The sequence below is a fragment of the Microcebus murinus genome, chromosome 17 (assembly GCF_040939455.1).
Source record: "Microcebus murinus isolate Inina chromosome 17, M.murinus_Inina_mat1.0, whole genome shotgun sequence".
In the NCBI taxonomy this organism is placed as follows: domain Eukaryota; kingdom Metazoa; phylum Chordata; class Mammalia; order Primates; family Cheirogaleidae; genus Microcebus; species Microcebus murinus.
Window position 1 is genome coordinate 7,704,963 of NC_134120.1, and position 26,619 is coordinate 7,731,581.

The following is a 26,619-nucleotide window of genomic DNA, read 5'->3' on the forward strand; positions in this document are numbered from 1 at the left end:
GAGACCTACTGCTCAGAAAATAAGGTTCCTTTCAAAATATTACTGCTCATTGACAATGTACCTGATCACCCAAGAGCTCTGATGGAGATGTACAAGGAGATTGATGTTGTTTTGATGCCTGGTGAAAAAATATCCATTCTGAAGCCCAAAGGAAATACAAATTGTGCAGTGTTTATATAAAGCAATAGTATGTAGAAGTAAAAATGAATAAGAACTGCGACTCTATATATCACAACTATCAAATCTCAAAAACATAATGTTGAGCAAAACCAGGAAGTCACATACTGTATTCAGATTACATAATTACAGGTCTTTAACTCTCAACATTTTTCTACCTCAAATTTAAAGAAAAAAAAATTGTACTTGGTAATATTAGTACAGTACAGTAGTCCAAACATGGAGGTTTGTAATATGATTCTATATAATTTCTGGCATGTTTGAAATAATACATTAAAAAAAACTAATAGAGCAATGGTAGGTTTTGTGACTAGCTTTAGAATTACAAGTTTGAGTTTAATTATTACTGCAGGTAATGACAAACCATGGGAAATTTTAAGAGGAAGCATTATATGTTTCAGATTGAAATTTAGAACAATTAATCTAGCAGCAGTACAAGGATAATTGAGCAGGCAGTTAAAAGAACCATTAGAAAATTACACCAACACTTGTGCCTTAAGTTAGAGAAACAGAATATCCAAATGGAAAGAGACCACAGAAGGCAGAGACTCTCTGAGGCAGCACCAATAAGACATGGCATTAGACTGCATGTGAGGAGTGACAAAAAGAGAAGAGTCAGCTTCGTCTCTGAGGTTTAATATGGAATAATCTTAGAAAGAGTGGCAGTGTTACTAGAAATATCTACTTATATATGTTTATCTGTGAACAGAGTAGCTAGTTCAGGAGGAAAAATAATATGTTCTGTTTAGATAATAATACAATAAGCATATCAAGTGGAAAATATTTTATAAATTTGGCTTATAAATCTGGAGGTTACTTTGTATTCTGGGAACTTTTAATGTCATTTAAAAAGGGGTTGTGACCAGATATCACTGAGTATCAAGATAGCTAACCGCATTTTGGGGATGGGAATGTAGCTCAGTGATCTGTCTTTTACTGGAGGTACAGAAGAGAATTTCACTGGGATGGCACTGAACTTTATCTTCTTGTAAGTACTGACGTTTTCTAAAATTTAGCCAAGATGGCTCCAGGACCTAACATCAAAGGCAGAGCATTTTTGCACTACCGTGTGTTTCCAGAGTCGATGGAGTGTTCAAACCTCTTGGCTCTTTGTAATTAAGGTATTCTATGGGCAAATGTAGCTTATATAAACTTCATTTCATGGAGAATACTAAATTGCAACTGCAAAATGATTAACATTTACATTTTCCCCAATCCAAAGAGAGAACAAACCCCGGAAAAGTTCCAGCTAAGAACTGACATATATTTCCTTAGGCAAAAGAAAGCTTAACTTCACTATTATTTCTAATTTACTCTTACTTCCATAGTAAGTTTAGGAAACAGACATTTATTGACTCACATTAACAAATTATTCCCATTATATTTATCTTAAAGCTCTTTAATATTTAAATATAAGTTATACTTCACACATTTCCAAGAACTCACTATGTTGTCATAATATATCAGGCTTAGGTAAAAATGTGAAATTTACAGATATTATACTAAAAGAACATCCATTTACCTTTAACATAAAATGAAGTGAAATAGTCCCCAAAGTCTGTAAACAAACAACAAAAATTGTCTAAACCTATATGCAGAAGCATGAAACTAGATCCCTATCTCTCACCATATACAAAAAATAGAATCAAAATGGATTAAAGACTTAAATGTAAGACATGGAACTATGAAACTACTGGCATAAAACATCATGGAATCACTTCAGGACATTAGTCTGGGCAAAGATGTATTGAGTACGACATCAAAAGCATAGGCAACCAAACCAAAAATTGACAAATGGGATCACATAAAATTCAAAAGTTTCTGCATAGCAAAGAAAACAATTAGCAAGTGAAGAGACATTCTTACCAAATGGGAGAAAATATTTCAGAATTATTCTACTAACAAGGGATTAATAACCTTAATAGATAGATAGATAGATATAATATATAAAGAACTCAAACAATTCAATAGCAATATAAACAATCTGATTTAAAATGGGCAAAAGATCTGACTAGCTACTTCCCAGAAGATGACATACAAATGGCCAAGAGGTATATGAAATAATGTTCAACATCGTTAGTCATCAGGGAAATGCAAATCAAAACCACAATGAGATATCATCTTACCCCAGTTAGAACGGCTTATCATCAAAAAGACAAAAATAAGAGATGCTGGAAAGACGTTGGGGAAAAGGGTATGCTCACATGCTGTTGATGGGAATATAAAGTAGTACAGCCACTATGGAATCCAGTACGGAGGTTCCTCAAGAAACTGAAAATATAACTACCATATGATCCAGCCATCCCATCTTGAGGTATATATCTATAAGAAAGAAAATCAGCATACCGACAAGATATCTGTGCTCCATGTTTACTGTGGCACTATTCATAACAGCCAACATATGGAAGCAACCTAAGTATTCATCAATGGATAAATGGATAAAAAATATGGTACATATACACAATGGAATGTTACTCTTTGATAAAAAGAATGAAATGCTGTCATTTGCAACAACACTGACAAAACTGGAGGACATTATGTTAAGTGAAATAAGCCATGTACAAATTGTGTATGTTCTCACTCATATGTGGAAGCTGAAAAAATGATTTCATGAAGGTAAGGAATAGAACGGTGGTTACCAGAGGTTGGGAAGGTTAGTGCAGAGGAAAAAAATAAAGAGGAGTTGGTTAATAGGTACAAAAATACAGTTAGATAGAAGGAATAAGATCTCATGTTTGGTAGCAGAATAGGGTGACTATAGTTAACAATAATTTATTGTATGTTTAAAAATAACTAGAAGAGTAGATCTGGAATGTTCCCAAACAAATGATCGATGTTTGAGGTGACAGATATCCCAGTTACCAAGATTTAATCATTACACATTGTATCCTTGTATCAATATTTCACATGTACCCTATAAACATGTGCAATGCTTGTGTATCCATAAAAAATTAAAATTAAAAATACCATATTTTCCCTAACCCTCCAACAGCCTAAAATGGTTCAGGACACCAAAGAAAAACATATGGAAGTTTGAAAACAACACAATAAACAGAGCCAAGGTTATATATACAACTTGAAGGCAGCAATCACATCATAGTCCACATGAATGAAGTCACTTGGATTTGTGCTGGGCACAGCCCTCACAGCCCTATGTGGTGGCCCTAGGTTACACATAAATACTCCCTGAGCTCAGAGCAGAAAACTTCCAGGTTGAGGAAGACAGGTGAGGTAGTATGGAGAGAGTAAGATTTGAATATGTTCTTAATTAGGTGAAATTTTGAAACAGGGCATATTGCGGTCCCTAAGTTGTTAAGAAGAGAAATCAGCTATTTTTCCAATTTCCTGCTATATTTATTGGAAAAACTCAATGGTAGAAGATGAAAAGTCTTCACCTTGAAGGAAACAATTCTCACTGTCTCCAAAAGGAGAGCTATTTTTCTGTCCAATTTTCACATGTGGCAATGCAAATAGTTACACCATTACATCAATCATGTTTGCATATTCATATGTTTTATCAGATAGTTAAATTTCATGCAAAACCCAAATTTATCTTTTCTATGTCACTGTGTCTTGGGTTTCAGAATAATTATCGTATCAATAAAACTGTTCAGTAAAAACTATTCATTCATTATAAGGACATGGTTGTCCCCTTTCTTCTTCCCTCCCTCCCTCCCTCCCTCCCTCTCTGCCTCCCTGCCCCTCCCTTCTCTCTCTCTCTCTTTCTCTCCCTCCCTCCCTCCCTTCCTTCCTTCCTTCCTTCCTTCCTTCCTTCCTTCCTTCCTTCCTTCCTTCCTTCCTTCCTTCCTTCCTTCCTTCCTTCCTTTCTTTCTTCTTTCACTTCTTCTTGAGAACAACTTTTCTAGAGATCTGGAAGGGGGAAGAAAATAGAGTAGCTGCAGGAAAGGGCACTCTGAAATGTGATTAGTTAATTAAATGTGATTAGGTGTTAATTAAACTAACCACATGATAGGCTCAGGAAAGCAAACTGGTATTAACTGAGCAGCACCTAAGTGGACACATAGGTACTACAGTAATAGGGTATTGGGCAGGTAGGAGGGGGGAGGGGGCGGGTATATACATACATAATGAGTAAGATGTGCACCATCTGGGGGATGGTCATGATGGAGACTCAGACTTGTGGGGGGAGGGGGGAAAGGGCATTTACTGAAACCTTAAAATCTGTACCCCCATAATATGCTGAAATAAAAAAAAATAATGAGTGTATTCATTAGAAATGTTTATATGACTATGAATGTAATCTGAAATCTCCAAAATTCTGTAATCCCTACAATAATCTTTTACATATTTAATAACCTTGGATTTAATATATTAATTGTATAGTTGAGGTAAATATTTTTGACCTGTCTTGTATGATCCTCAAAATATTGCTTTCCTCTTTTAGATTTCTTTTCCAAAACCAGAATTTATCTTGTAAATATTCTGTCTGGTGCTGAAAATGAAATTATGCATGCTTGCACAGATGTTTTTAAAAGGCAACCTAAAACATTACATAGTATCAATATGGCTATCTACATGAACTCACTGTATAAGACTTTGAGGTTAGCTACTGATTTAAAATTGGGGTAAAATAAATATGTGGAACCTATCTTCATCATAGTAACAATCACTTAAAAGCCATATTGCAAGCTAGGTGGCCTCATTCTACTTATTCAAACCATTACAGAATGGCACTATATCTCTTTATGTTCTTGATGATGTGTGGAAGTTAACAGTCCATCAGTCAAAATCCAGCTTTTCTCAACCTAAGTTTCATGAAAGAATTAACAATTACAAAAAAAAATGATTTGAGTAATTATTTTCCTCAGTTCACAAGAATTGCACAGTTACTACCATTTTCCATATAGGAAAGAAATTAACTCATTACATACATCGGAAGCCTTGGGGCATTAGGCTTTCTTCTCTCATGAAACCCCAGTGCAGAAGGGCTGGCAAGAATTGTGTTCCTTTTAGAAACTGCTGTTCCCGGAGGCTTGCAGTATCTGTCAATCATTCTACCTCTCCAGGGTTTTGAGCATCATAGGCCAGGCACTGTTTCTAGATCTTATAAAAACTATTTTACTCAATGTTAACAAAACACAGTGAGGGTAGTATTGTTATCTCCATTTTACAATTATGAAAAGTGAAGCTTGGAGGTATTTGAAACTTGCTGTAGGTTACACAATTTGTTATTGACAGAGTTATGAATTAAATCTCAGCCAACTGATTCTAAAAGACTATCCTCTTTCAATTTTCTATACTACTCTCACTATAACTATGCCCCAGGAGATTGCTTACCATGTTTGTAAGATGGGGCCACATCTTAGTGCCCCTTCTTATATTTTTAAATCTTTTTTATTTTGAGATAATTGTAGTTATACATTAGTTTTGAGTAATAATGCAGAACCACCCTGTATACCCTTGACCTAATTTTCCTGTATAATAAACTCTTATAAGAACGTAGTTTTCTTTTCTCTAGGATAAATGTCCAGGAGTGCAATTGCCATGTCTTATGGTAGTTGCATATTTAGGTTGTTAAGAAATTGCCAAATTGTTTTCCAAAGTATCCAAACCATTTTAAATTTCCATTAGTAATCTATGAGTGATTTAGCTCTTAGCTTCAATGCATTCTCATCAGTACTTGGCATTTAGTGTTGCCACTGTTTTTTTGTTTGTTTTTTTTTTTTCCTCCCTCTTAGCCTTTTCCAATAGTGATATCTCATGGTGGTTTTAATTTGCCTCTTCCTTATGGTTAACGATGGCAAACACCTGTTCATACACTTATTTGCTATCCATATATCAATTCTGGCAAAATCTGTTCATGTATTTTGCCCATTTTCTAATTGAATTGTTTTTTATTATTTTACTATATGGTTTCAAGAGTTTTTTTTTTTTTTTAATACTAGTCCTTTGTCATAGATGTATAGCTTGTTAAGTATTTTCTCTCAGTTGATAGCTTGTCTTTTCATTCTCTTAACAGGGTCTTTCACAGAGCAAAAGTTTTTAATTTTGATTAGGATGAATTTGTCAATTTTTCCTTTTAGGGATCATGTTTTTGGTGTCAAGTCTAAGAACTCCTTGCCTAGTCCTAGATTTTCTTCTAATGTTTTTTCTTAAAGTTTGACAGTTGTGTGTTCTACATTTAAGTCTGTGATCTATTTTGAGTTATAAGATGTGAGGTTTATGTCAAGTTTCACTTAGTTTGCCTATGGATATCTATCTGCTCCCATAACATTTGTTGAAAAGTTATTCCTCTTTATTGAGTTATCCTTGCACCTCTGTCAAAAATCGGTTGTGTATATTTGTGTGGGTCCCTATTTAACACAAACTTTTTCTTAATTCTATGATCTGAATGTATCCTTATATCTAAGCTTCTACAAATCTCCATGAGTGAAAGGAAGAATTATTCAGTAATGATGCTGTAATATCAAAGCTAGGAATAACTACGAGGCATGATGAATTCCACTTCCTCCACATTGCTAAGGACAACTATTTAATATTCACTACTCTAAAATGTTATTTTAACATATGCTAAAATTTAAATAGGTTGCTTCCAATAATGCCATTTTATCGTCATATGCATTAACTGCAAGCAACAGAAGCAGATTTAGACAGAAATAAATTTATTAAATTTTTCATTATTTCAAATTAGGAATAGAGGACTGGAGAATCAAGTTCAAGATTAAGCAACCATGAATCATCTCTAAAAGCACTAAAGTGAGCTGATGAGAATATTGCCTTTAGACAGTAAATATAATAATTGGCATTGTTTCTACATTTGCATCAATAAATTGACCCAGTAGAAACGATTACCCTGTCTTCCCTGTGAGGATCCCTACACTGAGTTGCCTCTTATGTCACTAACTCAGAGTCTGTCCTAGGTTGGTGAGCTAGGTTCATGAGCTAGCTAAAACCTAGCTTATGTTCTCATGCCCTAACTGAATGGGAGACAAATATTTTTGACATTTCATCTTCCATAAGGCAAGGCATTATCTGCCGCCTCCAACACCTGTAATTTGAGAGCATTCTCCAACTGTGAAAAAGAAACTCAAATACTGGGTTAGAAAAGTAGATGACAAATGGCTAATATAGGCATTCATACTACTGATTTGTTTTGTTACTTATAGAGATATAGTTTAATCTATTTATCCTATTATTGCTCACTAGAGTTCCATGGTAATATATGGTGATAAACAATGGCTTTGAAAATTATACTGGTGAAAAGTACTTCATGTATTCTAGAATCACTTGGGGAGACTAAAATCAAACCAAACACAAATAATTAGCTTGCCCAGGGATCAATTAAATTAGAATTTCTGGGAGTCGGTCTTGTATTACTATTTATAAAACAAACAAAAAAAAAGGGAGAAAAAAACCCTCAAAAAATCTTCTCGTGTGATTGTAATATACGTTACACTGCGTTAAGGAGTAAGACTATTTGGCTCTATTCACTGTCAAATGTCTAGGCAGGCTTATACCTGCTTTTTATCTCATCACCCCACCCATTTTTATACAGAAGCAGGTTAGACACCCACATACTACATGCGATAGTTGTGGTTAGTCTTATCTTTCAAAGATCTTCATTTCCTTCACCTTAATTGTCACAAACCCTAGTTCTACTATGGAGGTAGACCACTTGCTTTGAAAATATTCTAAAACAAATTTACCACAATGTGAGGCTCTCACAATGAGGGGAGCACCATAACCATCTCTCTTGACCCTTGGTGGATTTTTTTGGTGGATCACATGACTTCTAGCTCCACACAGGGAAATTATAATATTCAACGAGCTGAGAAAGTTCCATTTCTGTTAATGATGCACTAGGTAATTCAGGACAGCACACAGCCTGACAATCAGACATGCTGGTCATATATAAAAAATCATCTATTTGGAGGCATTAAAGACAAGTGAAGACAAAATTTACAATTTATTCTTACAAGAAATTTCCAAAAAAAAAAAACCCAACAAAAACAAAAGGACCAAAAGACAATTCTAGACCTGAAAATAAACTAATAAAAATCAATAACAATGAATAGTTTTAACAGTGGATTATTCATAGCTGAATAGAAAATGAGTGAACTGAAAGAAATGTCAGAAAAATACACTCATCCTGAAGATTTGAGAGATGAAAAGATGAAAGAGAAGAGTGAAGAGAAATTACTGACCGCATCTCTTCTTCCTTACAAGTAAGTGAGGAAGTAAGAGAGAAAAATGGGCAGAATTTGATATTTGAAGAGGTAATGGCGGATAATACCTCAAAACTGAAGAGTGGCATCAAGCCATAGAAGCAAGAAGCTTTATAAACCTCAAGAAAGATAAATAGAATGAAAACTATATTTCCACATATCATAGCAAAACTCTTAAAAACCAAAGATAATGACGATGTTAAAATAAGTCAGAGGAAAAAAGACTAATCATTTTCAAGGGGCAAAAGTAAGACTGCCAGATAATTTCTCAATACAAAAAATAGTAAGTAAAAGACTTGTTTCTTCTTAGGGCTAGAAAAACACTTGTAAGGCAATGATTCTCAATCCTGGCTAGCCCTTATCGAGTGCTTTTCGTTATTTCACATTTCAAGGTACTAATTCTCACTTCTAGTTGGTCACCTTGCCAAAAGTCCTATTCACTACAATCTATTCTATACTCTCACCTCCAGGATCTTGTAAATCTGAGAATGAATATTTAACCCCTCTTATAAAACACACCAGTAACTTTCTAGGTTCTACAAGCACCCTTATTGTTGTGTCTTTATCTCCTTACTCCACACCCACCCAGATACATATTATTATTTGGATATGCTATTTCTTGTGCATGGAACTTGTAACAAATCCCCCTTCATTCATGATTTCTCAGCTTAGTAGTGACTTTCTTTGTAAACCACAACAGCGCATACTATCTGCATGAACTTAGGAGGTATGTACTATATATAGTCTCAGTTTCCTCTCCCTCTATTCATCCTTCCATGCCCTATTTTCACAAGTAGGGAACAAAGAGCAAAAGAAAGAAAATAAGAAACCTCTTAGACATCAGGAGCAAGGTGTTGCACTATAGCAACTGTCTTTCCCAGCCATGAACCCAGACCTACGAAGAATACAGAATTAGCTCTGAGCTGCTAATATTTGTCAATAGTCTGAAACACTGCAATGAAAGAGAGAAACAAATAAAAAACCCAGCCTCTCAGATAGAGATCATGGTGTAGCTTGGTACTGTCCAATGCCCAGGCATTTGAGTAACAGTCACACTATGTGCTGCATGACTGTATCACCATATGCCAACTTTTGATTTGCCAGATCTCAGTAAATCTGTACAGTTTTTTATTTACTTACATTTTTCTTTAAACAAATTCACTTTTCATTAAGTTAATTTACACTAAATATTTTCTATAACCACCATAAATAAAAGATCATTCCATAAATAAAGGTAATAATAAATAAATTTTAATATGTTAAAAAATGTTTCAAATTCTACTTTGACATTCTCAGCTGAATTTGGGAAGCTGGTCTCTTTTTTAGCTGAGTTTGGGATTGGTATCAGTGAAAATGAAATTGTGTCCATTCAGAGTGGCCCGGACAAATACCTGTAAAGAACTGCTTTATTGTGACATAAATTATGTCACTCAATGGCACTTTCATCTGCAATCTAAATAACTTAACATTGAGTAAAGTGAATCACCATATCAGCTTTATACCAAGTTACCAATAAAAGAAAACACATTTACTCTGAGGAGTACACATAACTGTGTTGCTACTTGTCTGCACATATTGCAAAGTGGTAGCTGTTGCATAGCAGATATTATAGAACTTGGAGTTATAAACCAAGATTTGAGTATATACAGACACACAAACCCAACCCGAGTCTCTGTAACTCTGGTTGATTCATTTTACTTCTTTTGAATTCTGGTTTATGTGAAAAATTGGGGTAAAAATTAAATATATTTTCAAAAACCTTCTGGGAGAATTATATAAAATAATATATGTGAAAATTCTTTATAAGCTATAAAATGCATAGTACACACAAAATATGGCATAATTATATTACTATTATGAAGTCTCAAATTAAACTAAACATCAATGTGTTTGTGTTCCCAGTAATTTTACTGTTAAGCCAAAAATATTAACCAAGACTTTTTTGAAATGAATTCAGCAAAATGGCAGACAAAATATCTTGCACATTTTCAAAGATTACAACCATCACTAATAATATCAAACACCATGAAAATAATAGTTTTCTTTATTAATTTGTTCTCTGCTTATAGCAAAGTATCACTTCATAATTCCATCCAATTTGACTGACAGGTGCAATATTCTCATTGAGCAATAGTGTTACAATATAAAAATGAATTACTCAGAGAATAATCCTGTTCTGTATCTTAAAATAAAACTAATGAGGATTTATGCAGATAGTTAGTGAAAATATTCTCTATCTAGAATTTGTGGGCTCTGTGAACAAAGTTTTGAGATCTTGAAAAAAGAAAATACTGAGAGTAAAGTGAGGCAAAAGTAATAAAGTTGAGGCTAAAGAAACTATAGTATGCTTCCTTTTAATTCGTTTATCTCATTTGAAGAAATTACATTTTCTTTAAAACTAGCACTTCAAAATGTGTGAAATCTAGAGATTATCTGTAAATGGTGAGAATACAGGTAGTTTTTATTTTGTTGGTATTGCTTGCCTTTTATCTCCTACAGTTTACAAAATCAAGTTGATGTGAATAGAAACAGTCCAAAGATACAAATACTTAACAGTACTACTCAACAGTATTTATATGGCTTATGATGCAAATAGGACAACAATGCTTACTAATAAAAAATTTACAAAGATGACATCTATGTCAAATGCATAGGCTTCAGATAAAACTAATTCCCTTATGCTGTTTTATACTGATGCAAAATATCTGCCATGATTGTGCACTTTTGAAAGACATTTAAGAAAATTGAGAATATAGATTTTTCAAAGATATGTGACTGCTATGTAATTACCCTGCTCACAATTTATTAATTTTAGTCATTTGAAGGATTTCTCTAAGTATCGAATATAATCTTTGTTAGTTGAGAAAATGCTATGAGGAATGCTATCTTTAAAGGAATGAGGAATGCTATCTTTAAAGTTCACCTTTGCCAGCAGTCATCTGTAAATCTATCAAGATAAAAACTGAGATGTGAATCTTCATATCTCCCCCGACTTACCAGCTTCTCCTTGGCATGACATAGGCATGATCATTTAAAACCAAAATCCAGTCATATGTCTTGGTTTGGTTTTATTGTTCGAATTACTTTTGTTTTCTTTTCTTTTTCTTTTGGCTTTAAGTTTTTAAAATGCAATGAACATCATGGATATTCATATGAAGAGGGACTTAAAAAAGAAAAGAAAAAATTCACCAATGCAGACAGTAGAGTTTCTAAGCATAGTTGAAATGTCATACACAAACACATACAGTTGCAAATAATATAATTTATAGGGACTGGATATAAGATATATAAGATCTTTTTCTACTCTAAAATCCTAAGAACTAGTAATATTTGCAGGCATATATCCAGGTAGGGAAATAAATGGCAAATGTACAGAGTGTTAAGAATATATATTAAAAGTTACTATGAATAAAGGTCTAGAATAAAATAAAGAGCTCAAATAATTGAAATTCTCACATAATCTAAACCATATTTAATGAGTAAGAGATAAATAATAAGTAAACATGGATATCACAAATCCATTTCAGAAAGCAGTGGCCAGGATACACAGTATTCTAAAATAGCTAAAGATTTAAACACACTCATTACAACTTCTGTATCTTAAATCCATGGATTGGGAATTCATATCTGAAGTAATGATCCTGAAAGTTCTTTTGAACTTTGGAATGGTCAGAATTATTAAGTTATTTATATATTTAATCTTAAATATATTTATTGCATCTAATTCTCGACAAATTGATAATATATACCATACCAGGTATAATCTCTCTTCATAAAATAGATTTTAGAGATTTGGGAAAACAAAGAAATTTTAAAATGCTCTAATCGACAAAAGAACTATGCAAATCCACATGCACAAATTTCTATATATTTTAATGAGTAAGCTTCTATAAAGGAGTAAATTTTCATAATCATCTCTCATGAACAACTACTCTCTTCCATCTGTTTTCAGTCAGAAGAAAGCTGTTTGTAAAAGGAATGAAAAACTCAAAGTGTTTACAGAAAGGAGATAAATAACCATTAAGCCAGGAATAGAGGTGTCATAAGGTTTTAGTCAAGGAGGAAGAAAGGGCAAGAGGTAGATGAACCCATAATAAGTTATTACGACAAATGGAAAATACGCAAAAAATAAAATTCTGAATAGATACTAAGCTCATAAAATTAGTGCTTATCAAAAACTCCAACTCCAAGTGTGTTCCTCCACATTTCCCTGCCTTCCCCTACAACCAAGTTGGAACAAGTGATGATTACAGGCCCAATGTACTATAATTAGTAATAATGTAGGGGTTATTTATTGTCAATAACCCTGGTTTAATACAACATGACTCTGTGATACACATAGGCATCCATGTGTGTGTGTGTCTACACACACACACACACACACACACACACACCAGTGTACACCACCTGACAGACAGTAGGCACTCCAGGATAATTCCATCATCTGTTGAATGTGTAAATGAATACACACACACCCCACCTTATCATGAGACACTTCTTGAGCACATAATTATACCAATACCATATACCAATACCACTAATCTCTCACCTAATTTTGAGTAAGAAGTAGAAAAAAGCCTGTGTAAAATATGATTCTGCCTGTGTATAATGTGTCTTGTGGATATTCACATTGATGTACTTGAATAGAATTCCTTGGTAGCAATGAAGAGAAGCCTGAGTCTAGAATTAGTCAGATCTAGCAGTCTGGAATTTGTACAACAATGTTGATGATGATTGTGATGATGATGATGATATCACTCCATAATGCTGCATTTACTTTTGATAAACTTATAATGTCAATACACAAAGTATTAGGTTATCAATGCTTTCCATCATTTAGTTCTTAATTTGGCCACACACCAAGAACAGATTGGATATTTTGCAATATACACCTTGCTTACTAGATTTAACCAAGCAGAGGTCAGAAGAAAATAGGTAACCAAGCCTAAGAGATAAACAATGTTGACCAATATGCTTGCATTTGTTTTATTCTTATTAGTGTTTTCAGGCACCATTTTCTTAAAAAAAAAAAACAAAACTAACCACAATGGTACCCTGTGAGTTATACTACCAATCATGCGACAGATTAAATGGGTAGAAAAACTAGACAATTCTAAATCTTGAAAACAATATATTCATAAAAACTGGTATATTAAGACAAAAATCTAGTACAGAATTTAAAGAAATGACTCTTTATAAGTCATGTCATTAGTCATGTCATTATACTTTTAACAACTTAATACCTATAACAATTTGATGATTTAATAAACATTTTAAAAAGCAATAGCAAAATTCAGAAAATGATTCTATTTATTTCTCAAAACTATTTTCCTAAACAGAAGAAAAAGCTGATTAATGAGTCAAGACAAATTTTAAAGCCAACACTCAAAATTTCTTCAATACCTACTGCTTTGCCCTAACAGTGGGTTAAGGGACAGTATTCAACAGGTTGACTGGATTCTCTAAGGAGACACAGGGCAAGGGACCTTTCCCCCACCTAAACTTAGAAGCACCTCTGTAAGGGTTGGCCCACTGCTAGAGGGCAAGAAATGCCTACGGCCCTTATTCAGAATTACACTAAACATTAATTTGTGAGGACTAAAGAGCACATAAGAACAATTCATCATAAAATATGTTTCATGTCAAAATTATCTCTGATGCAATTAGCCTCCATACCCAGGAATTTTTTTCCATTGGAGTATTACAGAATTTGATTTTTGAAAGCATGACGCTTGTCTGTAATAAATGGAATATCTATACATAATTCAGTAAGCATCATTTATGCTTTGAAATTTAGATTTGGACACAAATCATACAAGAATCATCATGTCTCCGTAGAGTTAAAAGTAATATTTTATTTGTAAAAGTTCATAGTTTTTAGTCCATAAAATTAGGAATACATATTAGTAAGCATACACATGAAATATTAATGTTTGGATCATTCCCATTTTAATCATTTGGACTATGACTTTTTTTAAGGCACACAATACTTGCTTAGCATTACTATTTTGTGGGACTCAACTTATTAAGCTTTGCAGAACCATATGCATGAAGTTTTGTCGTTTGAATTCACTCTTCTGAATATTAGAATACTCTGAGTAGAAAAGTCTCTAAATTTTTTTAAAAAATAAATGATGTTTTCCAAATACTCAGGGCAAATTTAATAGTTTGATTTAATATTAACATAAAACAAAAGTGTTTCAACAGCAACTTTGAAGTTCACATTTCTCAGAAATGGAAAACAAAAGCAACAAATTTGTATATAAACATGCTTTTATTGTCTTCTGTGAAGGCTGAACTTTACAAAGGCAAAGCTCTAAGCAGTGAGTATAGAAAAAGACGCTTTGGAGGTAGAAACACACACTAGCACACATCATTAGGTGGCAATGACGTTCTCAAATGACACTTCAAAGGCCGTTAATGCCATAGTTACCCAAGAAGCATCCGATGCACTTTCCTTGGATCCCATCTTATAATTAGGTTACATATTTGGTTTTCATTGTATGAAATCCTGGAAAGCTTGGATGGGGAAAGAATCCCATAGACTCCAAGGCCAAGTGCACTAGCAGGAATGGGATTCTCAGGGCTGTAGTCCTCGGTTTCATTTTCATGTGCACAGGTGACTCCATGAAACCAGACACGAATCTAGCCTGGGGACTTAATTCATCCATCAGTTTATACAGCCTGAGGTGTCAGACGTAATTGCGATTTCAAGAAAGCGGAAGGGTGAGAAGGATGAGCAAGCATCTGGTGGGAGAGCAAAGGGCTTCAAAGGTCAAGTTAGGAAGAAGATGACTCTCCCCTCCAGCTCTAGCTCCCCACCTCCCTTCTGGGCTGACAGCTGTGCGGGTGACAGATCCGAGCACTGCGTCCTGGCTGCTGGACACAGCCGGCCTCCTGGACAAGCGCAGCTTTCCCCGTGGGTACGTTCCTCATCGCCCTGGAAAAGAACGAGCCGCTTTCTTCTGCCCAAGAAAAGCCCTCGAATCCTGGCTGAGGGTCTGAACCCAGCGCCTGCTCTCTCCGGCCCTGGCGGGCGCACCGCAGCTCCAGGCTGGGGGAAGGGGCGTTGTGGTCCCCCTGCTCTGTACGTGCTTCCTCCTGCAGCCTCCGTCCCGGCCTTCGCAGATCTGCTGAGGTTCCAGGATGGGCCCCTGGCGTCCTCGGGATAACAGGCTGCACCTGCAACGTGGAACCCAGCGGAGGCAGCACAAAGAGGCAAGCCTGCCCTCCCCTTCCTCGGATCCCAGCACCTGGCCCGCGGATTCCCGACGAAGCGACCTCTGGGTGTGTGTTGACCGTCGTCCCTCTTTTCTGGACCCTACTGTACCTTTGTCCAACTCTCTACATTCCTTTTGTTTTCTTTTCTTATGTGAAAATGAGCGGAGTTCTCCCCGCCTTCTCTTCTCTTCTTCAAGTTGGAGCATTCACCCGCTGGGGAGGGAACACAGGGAATGTTCTAGCTCGAGGCCTCCTTGCCTCAGGATTCCAGAGCTTCGTAGAACTGGAACTTTGAGGACAGTGAGGTAGAGAGACAAACAGAGAATCGGAAAACGGTCGGTCTCTCCCTCTCTTTCTTCCTCTCTCCCTCCCCTCTTCTGGACCAGCCTGCCCTGGTGGGTCTCCGTTGTCACCTTACATCCCCACCGCTCGCTCCTGGGGGAGGGGGCGGAGGTGGAGGGGGTCCGCCCGTGGTGGCCCGTCCCGCCCCCTCGCGTCCTCAGCCTGGACCGCTCCCTGCCCAGGTGCCAGCCCGTCCTCTCCCGCTCCCTCCTGTCCACACCCAGGTCCCCTACTCAGCGCGTCCCTCTTCCCACCTCAACTGTTCATCAGCGAAGTTTTGCACCCCCGGGGTCTACATTGTTTCTTTCCCAAGTCGGGCAGAGCATCTCTCCAAAGAAAAAGTGGGAAAAGGTCTCCATAAACTTTGCCGTCGCGGGTTCCCCGGTGTCAGCGCGCGAGTGCGTGGGCACACACCTGCCCCCCGCACAGCGGCGCAGGTGCACGCGCGGGAGCACACGCAGGGCCGGGGGCCTGCCAGCCGGCAGCCGTTAAGGGTGCGTTAAAGTCGCTTGCAGTAGCCGGCAGGGACGCGCGGCGCCGGCAGGACAGAAAAAGAATTTTGAAATGAGCTTGGGAAGCGGGGACCAGAAAATGGTGATTCCAAAGACACACACACACACACACACACACACACACACACACACACACACGCACGCACGCACGCACGCACATGCTCCCGCACACAGAGCAGGTCTGACCCAAAGGCGCTCACTTTGAGCACAGACCCTTGTGGACCGCACCGGGTATAAATCTCCACCGAGGCACATCTCTTTGGAGCTGACGATCCCTTTCGTCTACTGACTTCTCGGTGTGGTCGAAACCCGCCCGGCGCACTTGAGGATGGGGGCGGTGGCGCCGCCGGAGCCCTCAGCCCGGTCTGCAGAGCCCCCAGGCAGGTGCGGGCCCCCAGGCCGGCTGAGCAACAAGCGGGCTGTCCGCAGGAGGGCCGGGCTCCTCTTTGCCCTGTCCCCGCGCGGGTCACCTCTCCCCGCCGCCCACCCCCGCCCCCAACCCAGCCGCCAGCCGGGCCGGACGAGCGAGCGCAGGGAACGAGACAGCCGAGCGAGCGACTCACCCCCAGCTTCCTGCTGCGGATCTTCACGTAGCCCTGCTTGACTATGTCGTTAAAGTTGGAGGCCATGGCCAGCGCGCCCGGGCTCGTCCGCTCCGCGATCCGCTTTCCGGAGTCGAGAGCCGCCGTCCGCCGCCGGGCGCGCGCAGGTCTCGCATCCAGCCAGCCGCCGCCAGCAGCAGCGCCGCCGCCCGGTCCGCCCCGAGCTCCTGCCGGCGGGGACCCGGGGTCGGTGGCAGGGCCGCCGCGGACGGGGAGCCGGGCCCGGCGCCGCGAGCAGCGCCAGCCCTCCGCGCTCGGGTCCCCACCTTCGCCCCCCGCCGCGAGCCGAGCGCCGCGGCCCGCGCTGCCTCCAGCTGCGGGCGCCCCCTCCACGCCGCCGCCCCCGGCAGCACCCACGGGCTGGCGCCTCACTCGGCGGCGCACAGCTGGCCGGAGCGCACCATCGCGGCTCCCCGGCGCGGGGGGCGGGCTGATTCGCCGGCCCGGCTCCCTCCCCCCGGCCCGCGGGGTGGCGGGGCTCGAAGATGCTCGGAAGACGCGCTCCATCACTCGGGCGCGGGCGGGGCGCTGCGCCCGCCTCCCCGCGCCCCGGCCCCGCTCCGCTCCAGCCCCCTGCCCGCAGCGCTCCCCCGGGTGCGGGATTCCTGAGGACAAGCCTCCCCGTTCCGGGCTCTCAACCTGCACTCCCAAACTGGACACGGGAAGGGGCGGCGGGGAGGCTCCCCACGGGAGCGAGACAATGGTGTGTTTCGGTGCCGTGCTCACAGTGCGCTTTCATGCCCAAGCGCGCGCGGCCCTGCCAGGGCTTTGCCCGGTTCGGGACTGCACACCGACGCCAAGCCCTTCCCGGTGTACACAAAGAGACCAATCGTGCGCATGTGTCTAATCCTCCTGCCGCCGGAGAGACGCGCGATCCGGGGAGGCAGCCGGTCGCCGGCGTCCGCCGCCGAGCAAGCGGAGCAGACCGACCGCTCGTGGTGGATTCGTGCACGGCTCGCGGTTAACGAGGGCTGAAAGGGGCTCCTGGCTCTGCTCGGGCAGTGCAAACCACAGCTGTTATCAGTGGATGCAAATGATGTATTGCAACGTTCGACTTGTAAAGACAAAAGAATGAAGAACTTTCTCCCCTTAATGTAGGAACACATGGTATTTAAAAGCAGGTTTTCTTCCCCATTGTCAAGGCATTTTAATTTTTTAAAAATATTTTATACGATTCAAGGAAAAAGGGAGTACTGAATTTTGGCTGGAGACAATATATGAATTTTACTATAGGCTAGACCATTTACTACTTAGTTAGCTAAGGATCTTTTTTAGATTGAGGAAAAAAAATGTATGAGGACTGAAAATTTTATGGTGCCTCCATGTATAAAGAGTTTATAGTTAATAAAAGTTCCAAAGATAATGCTTATTTCTGCTTATCACACAAGCGGTATTTTTCCAGCTTCTCATTTAAAATTTCTTAGCACTACTTGAAACATAATATTGAGAGAGTAAGGAAACTGAACTTGATTTGGGGGCGGGCAGAAAATATATAAAAGCTTGAAGAACAAGATATCACGTCCTTCACCCCAATCAAATGAGCATCCCAAGGGCAATTTTTTGCCTCACCCTTAGCAAGGGTCTCCATGTGGGGTCCATGTAACCCAAAGGAAATGGAAATCCTAATTTGCCTTAACAGCACGTTATTCTTATTCATTCATTTATGTAGCAAGCTTTTTTTTTTTTCTTTTCTTTTTGACTACCCACCTTGCAAAGTACCAGATGCTGGAGCAACTACTTAGAATAGCAGGGCAAGGTTCCTTATGTTTTCATTCTGCAATGGTCTCAAGCTCTAACCTTCCCAGAAAATTTGCATTAACTCCCAATTAACTCCGTGTAATTCCCTCTTTTAAATAAATGGGACATGTCTACTGCTTACATTTGGTACTACTGCATGACTAAATTTTTAAAAATATGGATACTTTATGTTTGCAAGTGATTTAAAAACATTACCTTGGCTGGGCTTGGTGGCTCACGACTGTAATCCTAGCACTCTGGGAGGCCCAGGCGGGCAGGTCACTCAAGGTCAGGAATTCAAAACCAGCCTGAGCAAAAGCGAGACCCGCCTCCACTAAAAATAGAAAGAAATTAATTGGCCAACTAAAAATATATAGAAAAAATGAGCGGGCATGGTGGTGCATCCCTGTAGTTGCAGCTCCTTGGGAGGCTGAGGCAGGAGGATCGCTTGAACCCAGGAGTTTGAGGTTGCTGTGAGCTAGGCTGACACCATGGCACTCTAGCTGGGGCAACAGAGTGAGACTCCATCTCAGAAAAACAAAAAACAACACCCCCCCCCCAAACCAAAAAACATTACCTTATCCAATCCTCTTTGAAACTGCATATGTTAAATGAAGGATACTTGCCATTTACTAGATGGGCAAACTGAGGTTCAGACCTTCAGTTGCAGAGCCACAATTTCAAAATCAGTTTTGGGTCTACAATAATTACCATGGCCACTGACTTTCCCCCTCCTTTATATAAACTTTTTTCATGAGTCAATTGTAAGATCTATAAAGTCAAGGATTAGTTTCGTCTCCCTAGCAATTTTAGCGCTTACATAAGGGTCAGGTAACAGTGTGGCTCTTAATAAATATATAATGATTGTGCCTACACCTGTATGTTTATTACGGTTTTAATAGCACTGTAACATGATTTAAATATTCTACATTTACTCTTTAAAATTTCTGATATAACAATTAGTGTGTATGGGTCTCCCTCTTTTTTGTGATGTTTGTTTATATCTTGAAAACACTAAGTTATTTTCCATCAAAATTTTCCCTATTCTGGATTTGACTGTTGTATCCTCATGCCATCATTTAAATATATTCCCCCTGAGCCCTACATTTCCTGTTAGCTATTAATGTGACTTACAAATTTACATTCTTCTTTTTGTTTTTTGCAAGAATAATTCTTAAAAGACGTGTATATTCCACTGAATCATGTCAAAGGGAACAAAATGTCAGGCTGTCCAATTAGAGGACTAAGTGTTGCCAGCCTGACCCATACTTTTCAAAATTATAAGATATTTATAAAATATAAATCATATAAAATTTTCCACCAATATTCCACCTAATGGTCTTTCCAGCCACTGATGACCATTGGTTAGATACATTATTTCCTTAGGAATTGCAAAGTTGTGATTTTCTAATTTGATTTTGTTATTGAATTTCCGAACTGTTATTTTCTTACTAAAAACAAAACAAACAAAACTTTCCCTTGCAAACTAGGGGATTGCCTTGGAATTGATACTATAGAAGCAAGACAGGGTATACTCTTAATTCTTTATCAGCCATTTTTCAGAAGTATTGAGTGGGTTCTAGAAAACTCAGCATGAAGCCCTACTTCCTGGGAATATCATCTTCAAAATTGTAGTTTTGCATAGTTGTTGTATTTCAGTACATCACAGTCATTATTATTTTTGTTGCGTGAATAATCCTATCTTGGACCAGAAGGAGCTGCTTCGATTGACATTTTTGTGTTTGTAACAGGTACCCGTGAACCTTACTAGCCTTTTGATTAATCACAAGATATCCCAGGCTCATCTTATGCATTTCCATCTCCAGCTCTGGAATTCATTTTTTCTCTTGAAATCTTTGTTTGTTTTAATGGGAAATGAAATTCAGTGCCCACAATCTGGTTGCTAAGGGTGTTCTAAGCTTTTCAGTTACAAAGCAAGGAAATATTTTTGTTTTAGAAATATATTTTTAAAGAAAAAAATTCTCAGCTTTTAAGGATATTTCCAATTCAAATTAATGTTAAAAGATTCCATATTTAAGGATTGCTTCTTTTCCTTTGAGATTTTCATCATGTGAAATATTTACAAGTTTGCAAAGTCAAACCTATCAAACAAGGCATGTTGAGTGATATAGCTCTAGTTTCTGTCCCTTCTTCTGTTTTCTGCCTTTCTTTGTTATTTCAATTTCTTTATTAAATTTCTCTAACATTTCCTCCACCAAAATATGCCATTTTTCCTTGAGCTCCAAGGAAATGATAATGTCAGAACAGTTTTATTTTCACCTTTTCATATCCTTTTTGCTACTCCCATTAGAGATTTAGAATATTTTTTATTTCCCTTACCTCTTTCTCTCCTCCAATTATAATTTTTTGAGATAAATATTTATTTTTCATAATTTGTTCCTTAATTAACACTATATGACACATTCCCAGACACATTTACATACATACATATATGCATAAACAGACACTATTATACATGTATATCTCTCTCAAAGTGCCCAATATTCTTTTCTACCATTTTATCTTCTCCCCATCCTTGGGTATTTAAGTGTTTCCTGTGGTCCTCTGCCCCTATTTCTGGATAAAGTCTGTTCTTAAACATTTTCCTGAATAGGTATGTGGGCCACATATCTGTGAATTCTCATGTTTCTTTAAACATCTTTCTTTGGCCCCGGCAAGCGGATGATAACTTGTTGATTATCGTACAGATTCTTGCCATTCAGTCCTGTGTCTCTATGGTCCATGTCTTACTCTTTAGTCCTCAATTTACAGTGTGCAGATACGAAATGCAGTGTTAGTTTGACCTTTTCTTAGTGTGTTTTATTCCTTGTGCCTTGAATACTGTAAAATTTTCTCTTCATCCTTAAATTTCAGAAACATACCAAGAGAGCCCTGTATGCTTTCTAATTAAGATGGCCTAGAATGTGTTAATGGTTTTGTTTTATTATGAATATGACAGAAATATTTTCTATGATTTGTATTATTGGTTCAATTTCTTGCTACTCAAATATTACCCTATTTCTCTTTCTGTATTTTTTATTGTATCCTGAACCTAGAATCTGATTCTTTTTTTTGTTTTTCCTAATTCTTTTCCATCTCCTCATTTCTTTGGGTCTCTTCTCTGAGACATTCCTAGCACTCGATCTTACAGACCTTAAACTCGTGTTATCAACAGCAATATCATTCTCTTTAACTCATCTTTTAAATATTGAATTGGGAAATCATGTTTATATTTCTTGCGAGTCTTTTGTCCTTTCAATGTTCTCATGTGCTCTTTGTATCATTTTATTCATATCCATCTGTCCCTGCCATCAGCTCTGTTCCGTGTGCTTTGTTCTGTTTCCTTTGCCTGATCTTGTCGACTTCTGGACACTTCCACTTGTTCTGAATGGCTTCTGTCTAGATGGTGAGAATCTTGCTGTGATGGAAAATACAGGTTCTCTACCTTGTGGGCTGGATATGTAGAAGCAAACAGGCTTTTGGTACCTTAAAAACGCATGTGCAAAAAGTTGACTTGGTTTTAAAGTCTCAGCTCACAGATTTGGCTGTTTTATTAGTCTTTTTTACAGTCAGGGAGACCTGCTGCATTCACGTGAGGACTATACCACCTTTCCCTTTGGAGGTCTGAGAATCTCCGTGGACCAAGATATTTCCTGAATCCGTGGCTTTCCAGTCTTACCCTTTTGCTATTTTTCAGACCTCAGAGAAGAGCATGACAACTGGTTAATCTTTATAGACTACAATAGGGTGTGCTTTCTCCACTTGCACCCAGCTCTTAAAAACTCTTATTAGCCACTTGGCTCAGAAAGTATAATAAGAGCTTGGGGCAGTAAATAGTAAAAGGGAGAAGCCAAAATCTTCTGTTTTTGTTTTTTTTTTATTTTTTTTCTTTCATTTTTCTCATCAGGCATTTTATGAGTACCTTGAATTTAAAGACCAAAATCTTTCTATACAACTCTGAGAATTTTCTTCTGTTATTTTAATATATTTCTAATTCCTAATTTTCAGATATTGACTTACTAAATCAATTTTGTCTCAGTATTTTTTTTAATCTATTGCTTTTTGCTTTATTATTTAGCATATTTTCTGGACTTTATCTTTAATCCATTCCATTATTTAATAATTTTACTTTTATTTGGGCATGATACTTCTCATTAACCAGAGGTTTTCTTGTTCTGAGTTTTCCTTTTTATAGCAGTCTAGTCTTTTAGATGCAAAGTTTCCTGGCTCTTCGGGATAGTTATTCTATTTTTAAAGTTTTCTTCTGCTCTTCAAATTATGTTTCATCTGATTCTACTTTTGTCTTTTTTTTTTTTTTTTTTTTTTTTTTTGAGACAAAGTCTCGCTTTGTTGCCCAGGCTAGAGTGAGTGCCGTGGTGTCAGCCTAGCTCACAGCAACCTCAAACTCCTGGGCTCAAGGGATCCTCCTGCCTCAGCCTCCCAAGTAGCTGGGACTACAGGCATGCGCCACCATGCCCGGCTAATTTTTTCTATATATATTAGTTGGTCAATTAATTTCTTTCTATTTATAGTAGAGACAGGGTCTCGCTCTTGCTCAGGCTGGTCTCGAACTCATGACCTCGAGCAATCTGCCCGCCTCGGCCTCCCAGAGCGCTAGGATTACAGGCATGAGCCACCGCGCCCGGCCATGTCTTTTTATTTAATCTTGGTCTTCTTATTTCATGCGTCAGATAGTTTTCAGCTAATTAGTGACACTTGATGGGCATATATATATATATATATATATATATATATATATATATATATATAAACATATATATATGTGTTTTTTTTTTAATTTAAGGAATAAGAAGGCAAAATGGCAGGCCTACATGTGCGAGCAGTCCTTACCTTTAAGATGAGGGCATGGAGAGCCATCCTTTGTGCGGCAACATCCCTAATGACAGGACAAGGCTTTACTCAGTCCTGAACACTCACACTGGTTGTCTTTGTTCCTCCCTGTCAATTAGTTCAGTTTCTTTAGGGATGATCCCTCTGAATTTTCGCTCTGGGTAAAATGCCAGATTGCCAGAGAGTTCAGTGAAATAGGTTCGTAGGTGGGTGAGAAGATTAGCGCCCCATGTTGTCTTTTGATTATTTTCTGTTCTGTTTCCTTTTTCCTCTGTAGATTTGCTCTATCCACTAACTCTGCAGCCTCTGAGGAGTGGTGCCCAGCAGACTGACTTTCCTTCCTAATGCGATAACTTCCTTGCTTATTTTATACTGCAACCGTCTCTGCACTCTGTCACCCCTCAGCTCCTTTCCATCCACGTTCTTTATTCTAGAGGTGCTCAAATAACATCTCTTGAGGGCTCCCCTCCAGCTCTCTTGACTACTGTGAATATATATTTAAAAACTATTTTTCTTTACCCTCATTTTAGAAGAAAAAGAATGGAGATGACATATTAGTTAAGTTCATCATTTTAAAAGGAAGTACTTTTTCCTATTTCTCTTTGCTAAATTTATTATTTTTTCTTTTCTTGCCTTTTAACTTAGATGCTTAAATAACATATTTTTGTTTGTTTTTAAATGATGAAACCATTGAGAGATATGCACTTTCCTCTAAGGCCAATTTTGAGTGTATTCACTATAGTATTATGTGATGTTTTCATTATGATTAGAGTAATTGCTACACCATCAGATATGAAGATTTTGTTCTATTTTTTTTTTGGTTCAAAAGCTATTTGGTAAGCCTAAAAACAAATGTAAGCCCTATATAGACTTTTATGTTAACTGCAAATTTTATTGAATATTATCAGAGAATGAATACTATATAATTATAATCCTATAAAATGGAACGCTGATATTTTCTCTTAGGAGAATATAACTAATTTTTCAGAATTTTCCCAAGGGTCCGAAAAATAAATTCTCTAAAAATGTTCACACGTTGTAAATAGATCTTAATTATATTATTTAATTCTCCATATCTTTGTAAATTCTTTGTTTACATTGACCAAAAATAAGTTGAATGTGTTAACCTCAACTATTGTTTCTGACATTTTTCTTTGTGCTATTGCCACACAAATTCAGCCCTATAAGATTTTTCATGGGGAATAGAACATGACATTGAAGTTAGAGATTGATGTAACTTTGCTGAGCCTCACATATTTTTATTTGATACAAGGAGTATGATTCACAGAGTTGTCTATGAGTGCTATATGATACAACAATCCTATTTTCAAGCCTATCACACAGTATGCACTCAATAAATACCATGTATATTTTTCTCTTACTAAATTTCATTTTTCCATGTCCATTTTGATGCAATATTTAGCACATAAATTTTTTTCTATTTTACTCTTACTTTAAATATACATTTGTTAACAAAATTAGTGTTAACACATTTTGCCTTGAGTTTTCTTTTGCTTGATATTTTTATTAAGACGTCTGTCTTGTAAAGGCGTCTAAATTAATCTATTCTGTTTTTCTTGTATGTATATGGGTTTCACTTTTGTTGCATTTTAAAAATACATTTTTGGTATATTTTGGGGTTTTTCTTGCTAATCTAATCCTAAAATTCTTTCCTTTTGTAACTGATATAATTATTATGACCCCTATTTTCTGCATCAGTATTTTTCGTTCTGTGTTGTATCATAGAAGAAAATATTTCTAAATTTTGTTTCCAGTTACCATTAAAACAAACAACTAGACTCAAGGTGTTAGACAGAAATGTTTAATTGTACAACTTAATTTGGAATTTAAAAAATCTGTGTTAATTAATTGGCATACTCACTCATATGTAATACTGATTGACATACAAGACATGCAATTCAAGAAAAAAAATATTTAGTCAAATGGAGTTGCAGAGATTTCTCTTTTTGTTTTTTAAGAGAGAGATGTCTAATTTTTATAAAGTCTATTGTTTGTTTTCAACTCTCTGGGAGCTTTTATTTTAATCTAGAGATTTTTCTATAGTGGAATGATATTTTAAAGGATATCAGATATACTGGAACTAAAATAAGGAGAAGTTCTTTTTCAGTTAGGCAGCAGGATGTACAGGATTCTTTCAAACAGAAAACATGGACAGACAATGATAGATGAAGGGGGCTACTATCTTGGATCCCACAGCCTTTGAGGGCTGACTTCTCATTAGGATTCCGTAGATGGACACTGTATTTGCAGATCTGTCTTGTCCATGATAAGCTTTTTAACATCCATGTTCTGTCTCTAATCACTTCTTAAAAAAATCTTCGGTGCTAACTTTTACTGATGATGTTCAGCTTCTTTGTTTTTCAAAAATATAATTAATCTTTGCCATTCACAATTCATCTCCGAAAATGTCTTTCTTGTGGAAATAGCATGAACAGAACATTATAAAATATAACTTCCATGAGCCTCAGTTTTCCCAAATAATAAAAGTGAATATCAATAAATTCAGATGTCGATTGATATTAAGGGATGAGACATTCTACATTCCTACACATTGTCCATAATGTAGATATTAATATAAAACAAATAGTAGTTGTCTTCTATCTTAAAGAATTTCTTTTTGTATGAAGAGTTTTTCCTCTCCAAATTTCTTGGAATATTATATTTTAAATCACAGACAAAAGGTGTCATATACATATACCACAGCTATCCTCATTATTTTTCACTTCAGGGAACAGGTAAACTACCATGTTTCCATGAAAATAAGACAGGGTCTTATATTTATTTTTCTTCAAGAAGACACCCTGGGGCTTATTTTCAGAGCGTGTGTTATTTTTTTTTAAGTATGGTACAACAATCTACATTTATTTAAATATAGTTAAGTCTTCTTCTAGAACATCATCATAATTCTCCAAACCCCGAATTCTATCCTGAATTTCTTGCTACTCTATTTCCTTTAGAACCATTGGCCCC

At 37.6% G+C, this 26,619-nt stretch overlaps 1 protein-coding gene across 2 annotated transcripts in view; it reads right to left on the minus strand.

Moving 5' to 3' along the window:
- Nucleotides 1–17,207, minus strand: part of DOK6 (docking protein 6) — a 331,604-nt gene extending 314,397 nt beyond the window's left edge. For both annotated transcript variants that reach the window (XM_012779988.3, XM_075993804.1), the window contains exon 1: nucleotides 17,002–17,207. In XM_012779988.3, the coding sequence (XP_012635442.2) occupies nucleotides 17,002–17,067 (66 nt within the window). In that variant the 5' untranslated portion in view covers nucleotides 17,068–17,207. The remainder of the gene's footprint in view (nucleotides 1–17,001) is intronic.
- Between the last annotated feature and the right edge of the window lie 9,412 nt (nucleotides 17,208–26,619).